This window comes from Barbus barbus (assembly GCF_936440315.1).
Source record: "Barbus barbus genome assembly, chromosome: 26".
In the NCBI taxonomy this organism is placed as follows: Eukaryota; Metazoa; Chordata; class Actinopteri; order Cypriniformes; family Cyprinidae; genus Barbus; species Barbus barbus.
This window is the reverse complement of record NC_136754.1, coordinates 17,776,077-17,792,845: the sequence shown is the minus strand read 5'-3', so window position 1 is coordinate 17,792,845 and position 16,769 is coordinate 17,776,077. Positions and strand designations below refer to the sequence as shown.

The 16,769-nt window shown below is 39.9% G+C and overlaps 1 protein-coding gene across 3 annotated transcripts in view; it reads left to right on the top strand.

Annotated features, from left to right (window-relative positions):
- The window catches only part of LOC306846311 (chromodomain-helicase-DNA-binding protein 7-like), a 54,931-nt gene extending 41,232 nt beyond the window's left edge, over positions 1 to 13,699 (top strand). For all 3 annotated transcript variants that reach the window (XM_079379596.1, XM_079379594.1, XM_079379595.1), the window contains 9 exons: positions 78 to 286; positions 7,841 to 8,593; positions 8,847 to 9,004; positions 9,410 to 9,637; positions 9,748 to 10,152; positions 10,269 to 10,466; positions 10,586 to 10,726; positions 10,818 to 10,922; positions 11,634 to 13,699. In XM_079379596.1, coding sequence (XP_079235722.1) covers positions 78 to 286; positions 7,841 to 8,593; positions 8,847 to 9,004; positions 9,410 to 9,637; positions 9,748 to 10,152; positions 10,269 to 10,466; positions 10,586 to 10,726; positions 10,818 to 10,922; positions 11,634 to 12,668 — 3,232 coding nt within the window. In that variant the 3' untranslated portion in view covers positions 12,669 to 13,699. The remainder of the gene's footprint in view (positions 1 to 77; positions 287 to 7,840; positions 8,594 to 8,846; positions 9,005 to 9,409; positions 9,638 to 9,747; positions 10,153 to 10,268; positions 10,467 to 10,585; positions 10,727 to 10,817; positions 10,923 to 11,633) is intronic.
- Positions 13,700 to 16,769: the final 3,070 nt, after the last annotated feature.

The window sequence follows — 16,769 nt, the reverse complement described above, 5'->3', positions numbered from 1 at the left end:
TTTTTTTTTTTTTAAATCTATATTTCTCCTTTAGTCACACATGACCTCATTTCCATTTACCAACATCTGTTTTCCAGATGGACAAGGCGTGAAGAGGCCGATTTCTACCGTGTGGTGTCCACATTTGGTGTGGTTTATGACGTGCACAGACAGTGCTTTGACTGGTCCCAGTTCCGTGCTTTTGCTCGTCTAGACAAGAAGACAGACGAAAGCCTGGAAAAATATTACTATTCTTTCGTGGCCATGTGCAAGCGGGTGTGTCGGATGCAGGTCAAATCTGAAACAGGTGAACTACTCTCTTTGAAAAATATATTTTTTTCCTGTTAATTCCTGATTGCTTGTTGTTTTTGTTGTCTTGTCCCAACATTTTTTTCTTTGATTACAACCTAGCTTCTGCTACCTTTTAAGTAGCTCCAGTTCCCTGTTGGTTATGTCTTCATCCATAGAAACAAAAATATTAGCAGAAGAAACATGCAAGATATATCGGAACCGTATCGATATTAGCTTGTATATCTATTTTTAATACGGGACAATGTAATATTGTGAAGCCTGAATTGATTTGTAATTGGCATTTTAAAATCGATATAGGTGTGTGTGTGTGTATGATGATGTCTCCCTGATCGTTGGCAGAGGCCGGGACACCTGGATGACCTCGACTTAAATACAATAAAAATATAATAAAATACCTAACTACATAATACTATTATTGTTAGAAATTGCAACAGTTCAATAAACAAGTTAATATTAATATTAAGAGACTTGTTTTAGACACCCTTTCTTCCTGTTTTTGCTCATTTCGCAGACAAAAAATTATTCCAAACAACTACAGCACTGTTTTGCGTCTCTGAGCAACATGACAGTGCTGCTTCGTTCCTGAATGAATCAACCGTTAAATGATTCGGTTCGGTCGCAATTACTCACTTATTACCAGTGACTGTCTGCCACCTACTGGCGGTTTAAAAAAAATTATGCATTTGTAACTGGTTAAAGCACTCCTTGTCCCTCTGAGCTGCATTAACCTGTTAACGTTCACCAGAGCGACCTCGCACTGAACGATCTTTGTTTGCATGTGTCATTGTTTTCTAATAGAATAAATGAAACGGGACAAAGTTAATCTTGTCAAACTATATATCATTCTGAGGGTCTAAGCCTCAAGCATCGACGACAGATCGCTGTTTTTCGATGGAAAGCTTATAAGGAATGAGTGGCACAAATTTGCTACATTTGTGTAAGCAGTACACATCCAAACACGCAGAATAAAAAAGCAGTACGTACCTTTATCATTGTAATAACGAGCCACAAACGCGTCCACTGCTGAAATCCCAGTTTAGTTAGAGAGGTAAGGGTCCACAGAACAACATACCAGCGAGCACTTTTAGTCCAGCGAAACAGTAACGTTGTAATAAGGATGAATATTCCTTTGTTTACGTTTCATTTCTTCAGAGAGTTATTGTTCGCGTCCGTTATGGAATAAATTACGCTCAAAAACAGCGTCTTGGTGGTAAAAAAACAAAACGATGTTACAGCATACGGTTTTACAAAAATAATGAGACCGTCTACGGAAAAAAAAGTCTCAAAAAAGCGGAATATAGATTATTTGAATTTGGCGCTCCCTCCTGCGAGCTCTGACGCGGGCTATGACGCTTCTGTCATCTGAGCGGGGCGTAACTTAGCGATCTGCTTTATCCATAAAAAACTGTTTTTTTTTTTCTTCTACATTTTTTATGCGTGTGTGTGTGTATTGTGTGGGGAATGTGGCCGTGTCTGCATGATTATAATATGTATGGACGCACATCAGCGTGTTTATTAGCGACTCTATGACGGCTATCATTGTGATTCATTGATCAGCTATTATTGATTATATGGCCCATCTGTTTGATTATAATCTGAATGGAAGCACATCAGCGTGTTTACTGACTCTATGACCATGTCTGGCAATATCACTTCACGTCTGGCAGTGATATTTATCATTGTAATAACGAATAACGAAGAATACTTCAGTATACATACTATATACAAAGCATTTTTTTTCTATTTTTTTTCCTTTTTATTACTCAAATAATTATTTTTGTATTTTTTAGTGCTCAAATAAATCTGTCTATTATTTTATAATTGAAAAACTATGCAGGAACATGTATAATGACTAAAATAGCTTGTATAATTCTGCAATCCATTTGGTGGTTATTTTTCCTCAAACAGGGGGGAGGGGGGGACTATAAATAGTTTCAGAAAATATTGCAGGAATCTCATTTTTCATGGTATCTTCTTCAAATTTGAAATATGAACTCATGAGACCAGTGGCTTTCGATCCATTACTTTTCTGGATTGCTCCAGGACTTATTTCATGTATTTGTATATGAAATAAAAAAAACATTCAGTGTGGAAAAATATTTTTCAAGGCACGTCAGTGCCTATAACTTTTTATCTTTTTGAGCATTATCAACTCTGGATGATAGATAGTAAAGCCCAGAGTCTCTTCTTTCCAAAGATACCTAATTTGTTTGTGTAAGCACACTTTGTCACAAACTGTTACCATTTTAATTTAGGTAGGTTATTTTCACCTGCGAGGCCACAAATGGCAGTGAAGGTTAACAGGTTAAATAGTGTGTAAATGCATCTAAATGCCACTTCAGATGCAACTTCTACACAAATTAATTTTGTTGATACTGGTTTCATTTGTTTGGTAACGGCCTAAATGTGTATTATCTTAATTGACTGATTAAATCAGTGTTAATTTCGTTGACGAAGACGATGACGAGAAATATTCGTCGACGAACCTTTTTTCTGTGACTAAGACGAGACGTTGACGAGCTAAAACTAATATCTGATGATAAAAACTATGACGAAATTTATGCACGTCTTCGTTAACAAGACGAGACGGGACTAAAATGTTATTTGAGGACTACCGGACATTCAAAATACATCCTATAGGCTAAGTTAACTGTCTTGTCTTTCAAAATGTGCGTCTCTGTCATTGGATAAGTTGCGTTTGCATATCTATCTAGTCTCAGTATGGCAGCCGCAGTGGACGGATAGCCTACCAAAACGCGAACTAACGATCTGAAACAATGGCCTCAGCAACTGAAGGGTTAGGGAGTGGGTGACCAGACGTCCCATTTTTCCCGGGAGTCACAATTCATTGTCGATTAGTTAGTGAAGGTGCGATAGGCGGAATCGCGCTGATAGAAGTGCTCTTAGGAAAGATTAAAAAAACGGCTATATTGTGATTTATTAATATGGTAACCTAATTTTTAATGAGAAAAGAACTGGAGGAAAACTTTCTCATAATCAACCTTGCTGACTCTATATCGACTTTAAACAAGTGTAGCAATAATTTTTTTGTCCGATTCCAAAAAATCATACATTTTGAAGGTCTTTTAATGGAGAATGTGAAAATAAAAATTACAAATTTTTCAAATTGGCTCGACTCGTTTTGTCAGCACAGGTCACATTATTCTATTATTATTGTCGACCTATTAGTATTGGTGTTCCCCAAGGGTGTGTTTGTTCACCACTCTTATTTACATTGTACACACATGAATATAGGAGTCACCATCCGGGGAACGTTGTCGTTAAATTTTCAGATGACACTGCCATTCTTGGTCGATTGTACAAGGATGAGGACCTTCAGCGTTACACTACAGAGATTGCTGACTTTGTGTTATGGAGTAAAGAACATAGTCTTGTAATAAATGTTAGTAAAACAGAGGAAATGCTCTTTGATTATAGATCAGACCTATTATAATTAACAATGAGCCTTTTAGACAGGTTGCTTCATACAAATATTTAGATTTAATTATGGGTAATAGACTCATGGGAGGTGCATGTGGATAACCTGTGTAGTAGGGTGCAACAAAAGATGTACTTTTTAAGGAGGCTCAGATTATTTGGGGTGGCCCAAAGGGTCAAGTTGCTGTTTTATCATGCCTTTATTGAATCCATCTTACTATATGGTATAACGGCCTGGTTTGGTAATTTGAAAGTTACTCTTAGATCTCAGTTGAACCGTCTAGTGTATACCGCTATGGTTGGTCTGGGAGTTTACCCCAATTTTCAGTCCATCTTTGATTAAGGTTATTCTTAAACAGTCAATGAAAATGAGGCTAGAAGGCTGTTAAATTCTAATTCAAGGGACACAACTGTGTGATCTGTTATTGATGTTGGTATTTGCTGTACTTTTTGTTATGCAGTTTTTACCTGTATTGCTCAAAACAAATTTCCCTCATGAGGGACAGATAAAGTAAAGCTTGAGATTGAGATTATCGGGAGGAAGCACGTGTGGAGGCACTAAATGACAACGCATGCGGGATGTTTCTGATGGTATGGCAAATGTAAACGCATGAATCGGATATGGGTCACAATTGAAAGAACGTGTAAACGGACAGCCAAAAAAAGTCCAGATATAGGCAATAAATCGGAATTGAGCATCAATACCTGCAGTGTAAACAAGGCCTATATGTTATGGTCATTCTGAAATGCCTGAGCAAAGTCTGTCCTCGAAATATTTCTGTATAATTGTCTTACACGACTGCGTTCCCAAACAGCTGGCATCCATCTCCGAAAGCCATGACTGTATTTGTGTTTCATCTGCTCGCTATGAGGCGCAAGTAATTTATTATATATGAAATTTCTTATATTCAGTGGATTCTCAGTTTTCTTAGTGATATTTAGTGCCAGGAAGTGACTATTTTGTTCTCTTTGACTCATTGGATGGAAACGGTGCTTTATTCACAAATGTTTTATGCGATTCTAGTTTTGCGCATAAGTTCAATTTCGAATCTTTGGATGGAAACATAGCAGTTTTTTTTTTAGCAGTAAAGGAAAAATCGGAAGGCCGTCCATCACTTTAACAGATTACACTGAGGGTGATTTATAACTGTAATTCCCGCCCCTGTTCAGCTGGTGGCGAGTGTGCTCCAGTGTGGCAGCAGAGCACGGGATCATCAGCTCCAGAACAAAAATAAAACTGTCGCAAGTCTTTTGCTATGCCTTTGATTTAGGGCTGTAGCTATCGAATATTTTAGTAATCGCGTGTTCTAGGGCTGGGTAAAAAATATCGATTCTCCGATTTTAATCGATCTTCAGTTTAACGCAACGATATCGATTCGGGAAATCCCCGAATCGATTCTTAATGCGCGTGCTTCACGTAAGAGGATATGAATATTCACCTCTCGTCCTGAAGGTGTCACCATCTATAAATATACTTACCTGGCAGGGGAGACACCATGATCAAGAAGGCGGTTCACCCTGTGTGCACCCTATTATTAATGTAGATGTGTATTTCAGTAAAAAACTTAAGTAGGAGAGTTTCAGTTACCAGCATTTATATCAAAATATGGATCCCATGTCTGCAAAACTAACATTTTAAATGAAATATTGATAGCTAATCGATATCGAATCGAATCGAAACCATAAAAATAAGAATCAAATCGAATCGCAGCATTGATCACAATACCCAGCCCTAGCGTATTCTACTGAAAATGCCATCGATTAATCGAGTAATTGGATAAGTACTTTTTCTTTACTAAAGAGCAATACTAAATATACAAGAGAAAATAAGACCGGTCTCTTTAAATGAACAAGTAATTGCCATATTACATTCAAAATGCAAATATATAAAAATCTATTTCAAATTACTTTACAAAAGGTAAACAGTACAACCTAAAACTCGACATAAATCAAAATAATAGTAATAAAATAATAATAAAACCTAAACAATGTGCAACTTAACTTTCAATTTTCAGCCAAACTACAGCTCAGACATGACATAAGCCTTTACTGTCTTCTTGGAAGGCTTTGTGGCTTTTGTAAGAGGCAAAAACTAGTGGGCAGGAAGCTAACGTGGAACAAAAACAAGAGTCCATACACATTAAATTTCCTAACACATTTTTCAGCATCATGAATTGAAAGTTATGTGGAGAGTGAACCCTCTTAAATGTCTCTCTGCATACTTGTGTGTGCGTGCGCGTGTGTGTGTGCGCGTGTGTGTGTGTGTGTGTGTGTGTGTGTAATCCTTTAAAGGAGCATGTAGTTGCAAACACAGTGCTCTGTATGTAGTTACAATAAATGGTAGGGATGCACTGAAATGAAAATTCTGGGCCAAAACTGAGAATTCTGGATGTGCTTGGTCGAAAACCGAAAATGCTTTGTAATTATTTATTTTATTAAATTAATACAAAGCAATTTTGTAAGACTTTTTAATTTAACTCAATTTTAATGGCACGGAATTAAAAAAAAACACAAGCCAATAAAATAACCACACTTATTTAAAGAAAATTGGACAAACTATAAAATATCAGTGTATTTTTATTTAGTTCTATGCGACAGAATCGGAAATAACTGTTGTTGTTTTTGACTAATTATCCAAATAATGTATAGTCCTGCAAACGGTTTTTCCTTTCTCAAAATGCGGTGGGGGTGGTACCATCCTGATCATGTGCACACAATGTACCCACCCTTCAACTGGCTGAAACAGACACTTTTTACACGCAACACATTTTAGGTGTTATAATATTTATAGCTATGATTAAAGAAAATGACAATTATAAAGTTATGTTTTATTTTCTCTCACCCGATGTTTTATTGTTATTTATTTGTAAAATAGCCTTATGAAATGTTTTCTTTTTCCTCAGAAATTCTGTGTTGTGTATCTGGTTCTCAAATGAAGGCATAAAACATTAATTTCATTTATCTTTATATTATTGAAAATTTAACTTTTTGGCAAACAAAGGGGATTTACTATTAAAATTAAAACATGGAAGAAATGTTGTGTGATCATTCCTTAAAATAAGTTTTCATAATTTTAGTAGTGGTAGTATGTACATTCTGCTGAACAATTATATTTCTGCTGCAATGTCTTAAAATTAAACCGGACTTTTATTTTGACGGGTTGCCGTGAACACCTTTAAATTTCTGTGTATATGATATGACGCTAGTTTTACTCTAATGAAACCGTAAAACACTCATGAAGTGACTTTCAGAGCAGTTCTGGAGATGTTGTTCGTGTGTTTATGTCCTCATTGAGACGGCAGACCCCAAAATCACCGCGAGTGTCACACGTGCTAAAGTTTGTGTGTGGGGTAAAGGAAAACGCACGTCTCTGTCATTCATTCATATGATCGTGAAATGAGTTAATGCTCAGCAGATCACGTAAATCAGTGGGAAATGAATAGAAATTATGATTCTGTGTAAAGAAATATCAAGTAAATGTATAAAAATATAAAAACCCTGGCAAAGCTATTATCGGTGCATGTGAGCAGAGCGTAGCGAAAGAAGCAGATCAGTGAAGGAGATTTAACCAGTACAGCTGTACTACAGCATGCCGCAAAGCAGGAACAAGTATACTACATAGAAATTTCTTAGAATAACGGTGCGGCACTTATTTTCGGCGGCCAAAAATTCAGTGCATCCCTAGGAATAGACTAAACGATTCTTCGAAGGACATAATTTGTATTCGAATTACTCGGGTTACTCGGAATCGTTTCAGCCCTACTTTGATTACACACAGGCAAGGATCCACTAGTAAAGTGAAAGAGATGAAGAGTTCACTGCGCTGCCGCTTTGCGTGATCTGAGGAGATAGCAATCTATCACACCACATTAAAGAGCGCCAAAACCCTAATAAAATGGACAGAATTTTAAATCTCAAGCTGTATTTCATATCAAAAGTAACAAAGCTTAGCCTATTGCGATTTACTGGATGGGAGGCGCACTATACTGTATGTAGCCTACTGTGCATTCATCAAATGAAAAGCGCATTGATTGGGAGTTTTTTTTTTTGTTTTGATTTAGAATTTTCCTATTCTCGATTATGCAACTGGACATCATCTTTCTATTTACAGAACTGCCAGACCCCACCATCATCATTGACCCCATTACAGAAGAGCGGGCTTCACGGACGCTCTATCGTATCGAGCTGCTGCGGCGGATCAGGGAGCAGGTGTTGCCGCACCCTCAGCTGGATGAGAGGTTGAGTCTGTGCCAACCCAGCCCTGACCTGCCAGCCTGGTGGGAGCCCGGACGCCATGACAGAGACCTCCTGCGGGGCGCCGCAAAGCACGGTGTCAGCCGCACTGACTACCACATCTTCAACGACCCTGAGCTGAGCTTCTTGGAGGCCCATCGGAAGTTCACACAGGGCAAGGGTGCGGAGCTGCCGATTGTGTCTGATCCTCTTACACCTCTGAGCCTGCTCAAAGATGAGGAGGTGAAGGAAGAGCAGGGAGATGTCTTGGTGGAGAATGATGAAATGGAGGTCAAAGAAGAAAAACCTGAAGCCGTCTCTCCTAAAAAAGAAGAGGAAGCAAATGATTTGGGTCTGAAGCACGAGCCTAAAGAGGAAAAGTTGGAAGTGGAGGAGAAAGATGATGCGATGGAGATTAAGACCAAGGTAGATCAGGGTTGTACTGTGGATGGTATGGCGGATGAGAAGCCCATGAATCAGGAGCCCACTACCCCTGAGAACAAAAACGCTGAGGATGAGAAAGAGCCACTGGCCACTGAGACTAAACTTCCTACTGACAAAACCTCCAAAGAAGATGAGGAAGAGAAGATGGATGAGGACGACAAATCAGAAAAATCTTCACAAGCTGAAGGTGAATGTTAGACATTATTTGGTGTTTCATTTCTGTTGACACTACATTTATGATGTAGGCTGTGCCTCAGAGAAACATGCCAAAAACATTTTTGTATCATCCAAAAACAAACATAACCAGTTTTAGAACAAGCTTTTTCTTTAACGATTTAAATTTATTTAATTGGCTGGTCAGGATGCTCAAAGTAATTGATTTTGATTTGGGAAATCTTATTGCAGTTAAGCTTGTATTAAAAGATGATTTTTATTTGCAGTTGGAGGAGCCTCTGAGAGGAAGAATTTCGATGAGGAGAGTAATGCCTCTTTGAGCACGGCCCGCGATGAGACCAGGGACTGCTTCAGTGTTGATGACGTTGAGCCGTCAGCCTCTCAGATGTTCAGTGAACGTTCCCTGTTCTCTTTCTGGCCCAAGGTTAGTTAGAACCATTTTTCCCGCTTCACTCACAATTTCCTTTTTTGTCAAAAAATGTTTTCAGATTAAATATGCATTAACATCCATTTTCCCCCTCTTCTAGCATGTAGTAATATAGTTTGCCACAAAAGTGATTTAGAGGTAAATGAAGAAAAATGAATCCAAGCCCAAAGCTTTGAAAACATGATGTGATGCATAGTGAAAAGACTGTACTTAGAGTTTCAGAGCTTCCTCCTTTAATAACAGAGCAAAATTGCATTATAAGATCCTTGGGACATGAAACCGGAGCTGAAATGGAGAAAATGAGATGCCCTTTGTGTACCCTCTAGTTCATCATGTATGCATCCACGCGCACACACACTGACTCAATAACACTTGTGCTGCTCTTCTGTGTTTGTACTTCAGGACAGGGTAATGATCAATCGTATGGACAACATCTGTGAAGCGGTCATGAAGGGCAAGTGGCCTTCCAACAGGAGGCAGTTCTTTGACTTCCCAGGCCTGTTGCCTGGCTACAGCTCCATGGCAACGGACAGCCCCCTGCAAAGGCGGAGTCTTGGTGATCTCTCATTGGTGGGTCAGACCAACTATAGTGGCAGTGAGGACCTCACCACGTCACCACAGGTCAACAAGGCAAGTCCCACCCCTAACCCGGCCTGCTGCGCCTCCTGAGAATCACTGGTTTTGTAAAATTATAAAAATAGAATTTAATTGTTAAACACTCTCTCATTGTTCGCGTCCAGGATGATGCTTTGAGTCTGTCAGTACCTCGGCAGCGCAGACGCAGGAGGAGGAAGGTGGAGATCGAGGCGGAGCGTGCTGCCAAGCGCAGGAACCTGATGGAGATGGTTGCTCAGTTACGAGAGTCCCATGCTGCAGAAGGCCAAGCACAGGCAATAGACCTGACCAAGGCCCTGCACGGCGTATCCACCTCCTCTTCCTCCACCACCTTCCCTGGAGCCATGGCCTCCTCCGCAGCCCTGAAAGCACAGATGGAGCTGCTGCAAGCAGGCGTTTCCTCTAGACCGAGAGCCAACGGCTCTCTACTTGACACTGAACTCCCCAACCGGAGAAAGAGAGGTCGCAGGAAAAATGTGGAGGGGTTGGAACTGCTTTTTATGGGGAACAAAAGAAGACAACCCAGTGCGGTATGTATCCTGTTAGGATGTGATGTGGGAGTCATGCCGTTTCATGTGGTGCATTGACTCTTTAAGCACAAACACACTTTTTCTTTTTCTAATTTTCTGTTCCTTTGCATCTGCAGGAAAATTCCGATGGGACCAAAGCTTTTGTGGATGGGCGGGCACATAGACCCGTGTCATCTCCTGCACAAAAGGCTGCCGTTGAAGGCCTAGAAGAGGGAAGCCATCTTACAGGGGAAGATGGACCCAGCACTAAGGACCTACGGGAGTGGCTGAGACAGCACCCCACCTACACTATGGATATGCCTGGATATGTACCAGTGAGTGCAGTTCTTTCTGCCCACCCAACTTTCTTTTTTTTTTTTTTTTCTTCTGTTGGCTGATGTGATGATGTCCTGTGCAGTTTATCTTACAGAGTTCCCTTGTTCTTATCTTTCAGAAGAATGAGGACCACCTCCTCTCTCAGTTTGCCAAGCCCAAACAGAAAAGACACAGATGCCGCAATCCCAACAAGATTGACATTAATACACTGACCGGGGAGGAGAGAGTCCCTGTTGTTAACATTAGGAATGGAAGAAAGGCAAGTGTTAACATTTATGAATGGATCCGGTTTATTTCCCACAAAATATTCTTTACATTGGCTGTAATGTTTATAACTTGTATAACTACAGATGGGAGGAGCCATGGCACCTCCAATGAAGGATTTACCCCGCTGGCTGGTTGAAAATCCAGAATTCGCTATTGCCCCAGACTGGACGGATATAGTGAAGCAATCGGTGAGTCTTTTATTAAATTGAGTGAATTCAGATCAGTTTAGCCATTATTTGATAGTTTCAGCTATTAGTCACTGTCATGTATCAAATTGCTTGTTGCTTTTTTTTTTTTTCTTTTTTTTTTTTAATATAATGTATACTCCTACCATTCAAAAGTTTGAGTTCAGCAAGTTGATTTTTAAGGATTACTTCTATGTTAAGAGCATTTTGTAATATTACAGAGTATTTCCATTTAAAATAAATGCTGTGGGTTTTGTTTCAACTTAATATTTCTGTAGAATTTTTTTAAGGATTACTTCTATGTTAAGAGCATTTTGTAATATTACAGAGTATTTCCATTTAAAATAAATGCTGTGGGTTTTGTTTCAACTTAATATTTCTGTAGAAATGTTGCATTTTTTCATAATTCAAATATAAAGCAGCAACTCTTTTCAACCATTAGAATTTCTTTTGCATTTTGATTTCTGAAAGATCATGTGACTGAGGACTGACTGAAGACAGCTTTCCCATTACAGGAATAAATGAGATTTAAATATATATTAAATTCAAGTTATTTTTAATTGTAGTATTGGAAAATTACTGTTTTAATTGCTCTCTTGATCAAATAAATAGAGCCCTGGTGAGCACAAGAGACTTCTTGTAAAACATGAAAATCATACTAACTTTTCATGGTTGTTGTATATTCTTAAATTATCTTTTTCTTTTTGTTTCCAGGGCTTTCTCCCAGAGTCCATGTTTGACCGTCTTCTGACTGGGCCAGTAGTCCGAGAGGAGGGCGTGCGCCGCAGAGGCAGGCGACCCAAATCTGAGATCACCAAGGCAACAGCAGCAGCGCAGGCAGCGGCTGCAGCAGCAGCAGCTTCCACGTCCGGCATTAATCCTTTACTGATGAACGGGCTGTTTGGTGGTGTGGACCTGACCAGTCTGCAGGGCCTGCAGAACCTCCAGAGCCTCCAGCTGGCCGCTGGCCTCATGGGCTTTCCCCCTGCTCTCGGAGGGGGAGCGGACGCCAAGCACGCCGCAGCCATGCTGCCTCTCATGCTTCCTGGCATGGGTGGCCTCCCCAACATGTTCAGCCTGGGGGGTCTGTTTGGAGGAAACCTGGCTGCCGCTGCGACGGCCACCAACGGAGCCTCTGGCACAGAACAGGCAGAATCTGAGGAGAATCCCAAACCGAAGACGGACGAGGAGACCAAGGACGAAGGAGATGAGAAAGAGAAGGAAGCAGAGAAGTCTTTTGAAACTGAGTCTGCTGAGGTAACCGGTGACGCAGCTGCGCTGAATGCAGCTGCCGCTGGCATGTCCACCAACGCGCTGGCCTTCAACCCTTTCCTGCTGTCCACCATGGCCCCAGGCCTCTTCTACCCATCCATGTTCTTACACCCCAGCCTTGGCGGCCTGAGCATCCCAGGCTTCCCCCAAGCTTCTCTAGCTGACCTCCAGAGCGCTGTGTCCGGGGCCTTGGGGGCCACCGGCGAGGACAAGGAGTTTGGTAAAGGGCTCCGCACAAATCAGGACCAGAACGCCTCCATGGCTGACGTAGAAACTGCTGACAACACACTTGAAGACAGTGACTCAGAGGAGAGCCAGAACAAGACTGCTGATTCATCAGTACTAGATGATGACCTGGCAGGGCCGGCAGAGGAAATGGACTCCATGGAGGGTGGAATGGATGAAGACGATGATGATGATGATGATGAGGAGGAGGAGGAGGATGACCCTGCTGATGAGGATGACAAAAGTGACTAAAAAAAACTTAATCAGCCCATCTAACATTTCCCCAGGGCTGAGGAGACGCAGACTGAACTCTGACAGAATGGTTAGTCCAGTTGTTTACATGCCAACTCAATATCCAAAACTTTGGTCGTTTGGTTTTTGTTGACAGGTAACGTTAAGAGGAAAGCAAATAAGCGGTCTCTGTAACCATTAGCATAGCCAGGGATGACGTGAACAGTTGTGCGGATGTCAAAAGGGTTTTCCTTACTACTTTTTTTTATTTTTATTTTTTTTTTCTTGAAGTCTTTGGCACTGTGTGGGTGCCTTCTAGATGAGATGGAAATTTCCTGAAATATTATAGGAATTAATTGTTCCGATAGTGCTATGCTGCTCTCTCCTTATTTTAATATTGTTTTTTGTTGTCACTTTTTTTCTCTCTCTACTGTTGATATTGTAACAATGAGTAGCATCTCGTAATATTCAGTGATGTACAATTTAACGGCATTAAGACACTCTCCGCTGCTGAGGAAGAATCATGGTTTTCGTTGTACTGTTCTGCTGAGAGGAGCGGGCAAAGTTCTCACATATCATAGCCTACACTCGGACTGTTCCCAGTCTCTCACACTGACAATCCAAATGGGTGAGGAGACCTCTCAACCTGTGGAGACAGCAATAACGAAGGCAGCTTTTGAATGTTCAATTTTACTCTTTTGACTAAACACCGGAAAGTGTGAAAAAGCGACATGAAATAAATTACTGCAGTCAAATTGTCTCATTGTATCCATGTTAATGCACTGGTGTAAGAATAAAATCAGGTACCTTTTATCTATTTGAATGGACTTTTGTTACTTTAGCCACAAAGCTGAACAGCATTACCTCAATTCTAACTAGCCTTGAAGTTTACAGACAAATGTTGTACGTTTTTTTTTTTTTTTTTTTGTGAGTGTCCTTTTTTTATTTTATTTTTATTTTGAAACCATCATGTATGATGAACTGTAAATTGCTGCCAACTGTAGTAATGATGCTTTTAATAAAAGTGACTCACAATATTCGCCTAGGAAACCAAAACTGTGTTTGTGTAGCTCTGTGGGGAAGTCAAACAGCATCCTCTAACAACGAACCTTTTATAGCTATATCATCTAACAGAAATTCATTCACTTCGTTTTCATCTGTTTGATGTCAAATTAGATTCGTTTGAAATAAAGGCTTTTTAATCATTAGCACCAAATAGTTCCAGTTTGGGTTGTGCCGATAGACAATAGTCAAAGAGGTTGCCTGTGGTTGTCTGATGCCTTTGACGATAGCAAGACATTATTATTATTATTATTATTAGTTGTTGTAGTATTAATTATTATCAGGCTGGTAATACTAGCCAATTAATATTTGGGCTGGTTTGTTCTTTTGCATCTTTAGTGTTGCGCATTATAACCCAATCACACGATTCCGCTGGCTTTATGAATGCAATGGCCAATCGGACTCGTCGCTGAAAAAGGAGTTTTGTTCAGCTTGCGAATTCTCTCATAAACTTAGTGCAGATGTACGGCGATTGTAAGAGATTTATTTGTCTTGCAGTGTAGACTGCTTCTCTTAAAACGGAAGTGTTTTTTAAACTGGCTCTAGACATAAATTATATTCTTTGATAATGTTAATGTTTTCTGGAGCTGTTTATTCAAAAACTGAAATGTAGGCCTTATTATACTTAAGTTTTTCTATTAAAAACATTAGGCTGCTTTAAGCCTTTTGCTGGAGTAGGTTCATTTTCCGGTGGTGTTCTGAATTCTGACCCCGCCAAATTATTAATTTACCCCCCTAGTATCAGTAGGTTTAGGGTTAGGTGTGGGGGAGGGGTTAGGAATAGGCAATCTGCCGGTATCTATTTCAATGAGGGGGTAATAATTTTGCAGTGGGTCGAAAATGTGCACAACACTAAACTTAGCACAATAATATCAGGTATATGGTACAATCTCACAGGTTGACGATATGACAATCAAGCATATTGCCCAACACTTGTTCCAGTTACAGCAATGCTGGATTTCCACACTTGAAATTGAATACAATTTTAAATAGTTTTAAAATTTAACAGAATTATTTGAACAGTTGTGCACTAGATGCCTTATACTGTAGCCCTGCATGACCTGGTTGCCAGGAAAAGAGAGGCTCCGAAAGGCCTGTTTACTCTAGCCATCATAAACACCATCAGTCCTGTGGAGCGGCTGACATAACACGCTCCGACAGGACGAGAGGACATGGCAGGGGCTCTCTGTCCGCTCCAGTAGCCAGCCATTATGAGCCTAACGCCTGGAACAAGGCTTTTTCCCCCCTCTCGACAGACATCTTTCATAATTGCACTTTCCGATGAAGTGGCTCGTGAAATCCATAGGTCTCGTGTGCACCCAGCATGCAGCTCTTGGCAGGAGTTAGAGTTTGAGATTTGGACAGGAGGTGCTTGTGCACACAGTTGTCAAAATGATGGCTTTTATTGTTGCCGTGGATGTCCTGAGGTGTTAATGTACTTTAATTGAGTTTTGGGATGTGGGAAATGTTTTTCTTTGTCCTTTATAAGCAAATAACAGTGAACTGCTGTTGTGCTTGTTGAATAGTTTTTCTCCGCTTCCTGTTTTTAATGAAGAGCGAGTTCTCGTGTTGTCAGAGCGGTTTTTGTGGCAGTGAAAATCTTCTGTGGTTTCTAGTCATTATGTGCCATCTTGACACATGGCGCAGTCGCTCGCAGAGGGCTCGTCACCGCCGGCATCATGCCTCCTTCACAAACCACTGACTGCTGGGTGTGAAGTCTGTCATTGGCTAGGAGGCAGGTTGTGGTTAGCCACTGAGCGTCAAACATGGCAACACAGCACAGTTCAGTAGCGCTGGGCTGCTGGGATTAGAGCTGGCAGCTTCCTCTTGGGAGAGGCCCTTTCTCGGGAAGGCCAAACTGAATGCTTCCCTCGGCTGCTGCTGTGCTGTAGAAGTCTGTAGAGGACCTGCACTGAACCACCAAAACATATCAAAATCTACCCATATGTATTGTTTTAACAATTTCCACTGATATTCAGTATGTCAGATACTCCTTTGATCACATGTTGTTTCAATCAGTTGTTTCAAGTCCCTTAAAGGCAAGTCAGTTCACTCAGAGCCCATAGTTGCAACAAAAGTAGTATCATTTCTAGCCATGTACAGCTCCTAACTACCAGAATGGGGAAAGACCAAAAACTACTTATCCAGTTGTCAGAATTACAGCTCAATTATAGATATAATTGCTCAAGAAAAATGTGCATATATGGGTCATTCTTGGGATTCGGTAACATTTCTTGGAATATAAATGTTTTCAACTACATAATTAATTTTCTAAATACCCCACATCATTAGGCACATATCAAACCTGAACAAAAATAAAATAAATTTCCCACCTCTGGCACTGAAGACCTTTTATTATTTTCAGTTTGAGTTTTTTTTTTTATCATTATTCAAATTTAGACACCCTTTTTTCTCAACCCTGAAATGACAAAATGGGATTGGTTTAAAAAGTATTTTACACAGAACTTGTTATAAAACAAACATCTACCTGCTCATGTGTTCATGATAGCAATTTAATGATAACAAATGTATTTATCATAATTTTCACATTTTTATAGGACTGAAGCTAAAAAATACACAAAATGCGTGTCTATGGTCTCTTTATTTTTGTATAAAAAAAATTATTTAGAAGTTTAAATAACCACAATATAATTGTTTTACTCCTTACACCTAGCAGATGGTAATCAGCAAGAAATGCTTTCATTCTTCATTGTCTTCCCTATACTTTTCCAAATATATTAATGTGAGAAGATGTGACGGGGTTGAAGACTGTACTACATTTGAAGGGATACGTTGCCTTCAATTTTAATTTTTGGTTATGTTTCTCTCTCATATTGTACCCTTCTGGGTCAACATATCTGCATGGCCAGCATTGTCTTTCTGCTGCAAAAGTGGGTGCAATTTCTGATGTATGATGCTTGTCAAAGTTTAAGCGGACATATTACGTCAAAAATTCTATTTAGAACAAAAATATGAGTAGTCATGACTTTGGTAAGTATATGAGGAGTTCATTTGCAAAAACATAACTCAAGTTTTTAACAATTCTCAGAAAAAGTTTTT